The 4,099-nt window shown below is 35.5% G+C and overlaps 1 protein-coding gene across 1 annotated transcript in view; it reads left to right on the plus strand.

Moving 5' to 3' along the window:
* Nucleotides 1-4,099, plus strand: part of LOC107743908 (ryanodine receptor 3) — a 178,775-nt gene that overhangs the window by 61,743 nt on the left and 112,933 nt on the right. Inside the window, exons 30-33 of the mRNA XM_016557358.1 lie at nucleotides 473-672; nucleotides 783-849; nucleotides 2,280-2,440; nucleotides 2,517-2,682. Of these exons, the coding sequence (XP_016412844.1) occupies nucleotides 473-672; nucleotides 783-849; nucleotides 2,280-2,440; nucleotides 2,517-2,682 (594 nt within the window). The remainder of the gene's footprint in view (nucleotides 1-472; nucleotides 673-782; nucleotides 850-2,279; nucleotides 2,441-2,516; nucleotides 2,683-4,099) is intronic.

Genomic DNA, 4,099 nt, shown 5'->3' on the forward strand with positions numbered 1-4,099 from the left:
GGAGCCGTGTGAGGCACTTTTTATGATGGATGGATGCACTTTATTGGACTTCTTTTGGGCTATTGAAAAATAACACCCATTCACTGCCATTATAAATCTTGGAAGAGCCAGGATTTTTAAAAATATAACTCCGATTGGATTCGTCTGAATGAAGAAAGTCATATACACCTAGCATGGCTTGAGGGTGAGTAAATCATGGGGGAATTTTCATTTTTCGATGAACTATCCCTTTAAGCACTTTTTTTAAATGAAAAAGTAATAGAAATCTGTACAAAGCTGCATTTTCAAACTTGCAAATACAACACTGTGCTCGCTAGACGAGAACATATTGATGCATTGTGCTCCTTTAATTTATTCCTTCAGTTTTCTTTCATTGGTCTCGAAAAGGTCATGAAAACGTCTTAAATTGACCTTCGTCAAAGCTGCAGAATCGCTGTGTATGCGCGGTGTTTGAATCCCGCCGTGTGTGCAGGTCACTCGGATCGACGGGACGGTGGACAGTCCGCCGTGTCTCAAAGTCACCCATAAGACGTTCGGGACGCAGAACAGTAACGCTGACATGGTGTTCTGCAGACTCAGCATGCCGGTGGAGTTTCACTCCAGCTTCAGGAGCAGCTCTTGCACGCACATCAACGGACTGAGTGAGGACGAGCCGCTTAAGCTCAGACACAGGTCAGAGAAGAAGACAGCATGAGATATCAGTGTGATTCCGGCATTCTGAATGAGTCATCCAGAGCTCTTGTTTGTTTCTTTGTTTGTTTATCATCTGAACGTTTCTAAAGGCATCCAGTGAAGTCCACCAAACACTCGGATGAAGGCAGGAGAACAGATTACAGCAGCATCAGCACAGTAAGTGTCGAAGCCTCTTCTCCTCCAGAACCGTTATGAGAATAAAGGTTATTGATATTTAATTTAGGTTAATTTTATTAGCATCTTTCGTTGTCAGCGTTTTCTATGTTCCTTTAAAGCGCCAGTGAAATAAGTTCTGTCATTATTTAAGGTGCATTCACTCCAAAACAACAACAAAAACTATAACGATAAATATAACAATAACTATAACAGTATCTATAATAACTGTAAAGATAAGTATAACAGTAAGTATAATGATAAATATAACTATAAATGTAACAATAACTATAACAATTAAAACAATAAATATAACAGCAAATATAATAACTGTACTGATAACCATAACAAACAAATATAGTAACTATAACGATAAATATAATAACTATAATGGTAAATATAAAGTTATATATGAAATAAACGACAATTATATCTGTAACTATAACAATTACTATAATAATTATGATGATAACTATAATAATAACTGATAATTATAGCGATAACAATATAATGATAACTTTAATGATGAGTAACTATAATGGTGACTATAACAATAACTATAACAACTAACTATAATGGTGACTATAACAATAACTATAACAACTACAATGATAACTGTAGTAATATATATATATATGATGATAAATATAATAACTAGAATGGTAAATACAACATTAAATATAATAATAAAATTATCTATAACAATATAGATTAATATAATAATAAGGATGATAACTATAATCATAACTATAACTGTAATGATAAATATAGCGATAATGATAACTATAATAATAATCATAATTATAATAATAATTTATAAAGAAGAAAAAGGAAAAGTAGTAACAATAACTATAACAATATCTAAAACTATAACAAATAACTAATAACTATAATGATAACTGTAACAATAACTATAATAACTGATAAATATGATAGCTATAACTATGAAAAAATATAATGATAACTGTAATAACAAACTATAGTGATAATGATAAATATAACTATAATGCTAAATATAATTATAATATAACTATAACTGTAATGATAAATATAATAACTAAAATAACTATAACAATATCTAAAACTATAACAAATAACTAATAACTATAATGATAACTATAGTGATAATGATAAATATAACTATAATGTTAAATATAATCATAACAATATAACTATAACTGTAATGTTAAATATAATATTTGATAACAAAAATAACTATAATGATAACTATAACTTTATAAACTATAACTCTGATGTGGACTCTGCTATTCGCTAGTGATTGGATGTAATTATTGTTATAGTTATTGTTCTTGGTGTGATCGGGCCTTTATTGACCCTCAAGCTCCAAAAAGAGCTCCATGTAATGTTTGTGAGGTCACATGACTCCTCAGGATGTGTGATTTGAGCGTGATGTCTGCGTCTGTCTCCTGCAGTACTATCATTCGGTCAGGATATTTGCGGGTCAGGACCCATCCTGCGTGTGGGTCGGATGGGTCTCCCCTGACTACCATTACTATAGCAACCACTTCAGCCTCAGCAAGAACCGCACAGTGACCATTACCCTGGGAGACGAGCGGGGCCGCGTGCACGAGAGGTGAGCGCTCACGGTTACCATGTGATGTGTTGTGATGGGTCATGTGATGCGCTGACGTCTCTGTGTCATGTGACAGCATGAAGAGGAGTAACTGTTACATGGTGTGGGGTGGAGACGTCACCAGCGCCGCCCACGCGTCCGGCCGCAGCAACGTGGATTTAGAGATCGGATGCCTCATCGATTTGGCTATGGGTCTGTTAGCGTTCACCGTCAATGGCAAAGAGCTTCCCACATCCTACCAGGTACCATCAGCTCATCACTTAACACTACTGTAACTATAACCATAACTATAACCAATCATAACTGACAAAGAGCTTCTCACATCATACCAGTTACAGACAGCTCATCACTTAACACTACTGTAACTATAACCATAACTATAACCAACCATAACTGACAAATATCCTCCCGCATCATACCAGGTACCGTCAGCTCATCACTTAACACTACTGTAACTATAATCTTAACTATAACCAACCATAACTGACAAAGAGCTTCTCACATCATACCAGTTACAGACAGCTCATCACTTAACACTACTGTAACTATAACCATAACTGTAATCAACCGTAACTGACAAAAGAGCTTCCCAGATCATACCAGTTACCGTCAGCTCATCACTTAACACTACTGTAACTATAACCATAACTATAACCAACCATAACTGACAAATATCCTCCCGCATCATACCAGTTACAGACAGCTCATCACTTAACACTACTGTAACTATAACCATAACTATAACCAACCATAACTGACAAAACAGCTTCCCAGATCATACCAGTTACCGACAGCTCATCACTTAACACTACTTTAACTATAACCATAACTATAACCAACCATAACTAACAAAGAGCTTCCCAGATCACACCAGTTACTGTCAGCTCATCACTTAACACTACTGTAACTATAACCATAACTATAACCAACCATAACTAACAAAGAGCTTCCCAGATCACACCAGTTACTGTCAGCTCATCACTTAACACTACTGTAACTATAACCATAACTATAACCAACCATAACTAACAAAGAGCTTCCCAGATCACACCAGTTACTGTCAGCTCATCACTTAACACTACTGTAACTATAACCATAACTATAACCAACCATAACTAACAAAGAGCTTCCCAGATCACACCAGTTACTGTCAGCTCATCACTTAACACTAATGTAAGTATAACCATAACTATAACCAACCATAACTGACAAAAGAGCTTCCCAGATCATACCAGTTACCATCAGCTCATCACTTAACACCACTGTAACTATAACCATAACTATAACCAACCATAACTGACAAAGAGCTTCCCAGATCACACCAGTTACTGTCAGCTCATCACTTAACACTACTGTAACTATAACCATAACTATAACCAACCATAACTGACAAAAGAGCTTCCCAGATCATACCAGTTACCGTCAGCTCATCACTTAACACTACTGTAACTATAACCATAACTATAACCAACCATAACTGACAAATATCCTCCCGCATCATACCAGTTACAGACAGCTCATCACTTAACACTACTGTAACTATAACCATAACTATAACCAACCATAACTGACAAATATCCTCCCGCATCATACCAGTTACAGACAGCTCATCACTTAACACTACTGTAACTATAACCATAACTATAACCAACCATAACT

The sequence above is a fragment of the Sinocyclocheilus rhinocerous genome, unplaced genomic scaffold, assembly GCF_001515625.1.
Source record: "Sinocyclocheilus rhinocerous isolate Xijiao unplaced genomic scaffold, SAMN03320098_v1.1 scaffold1068, whole genome shotgun sequence".
Lineage (NCBI taxonomy): Eukaryota > Metazoa > Chordata > Actinopteri > Cypriniformes > Cyprinidae > Sinocyclocheilus > Sinocyclocheilus rhinocerous.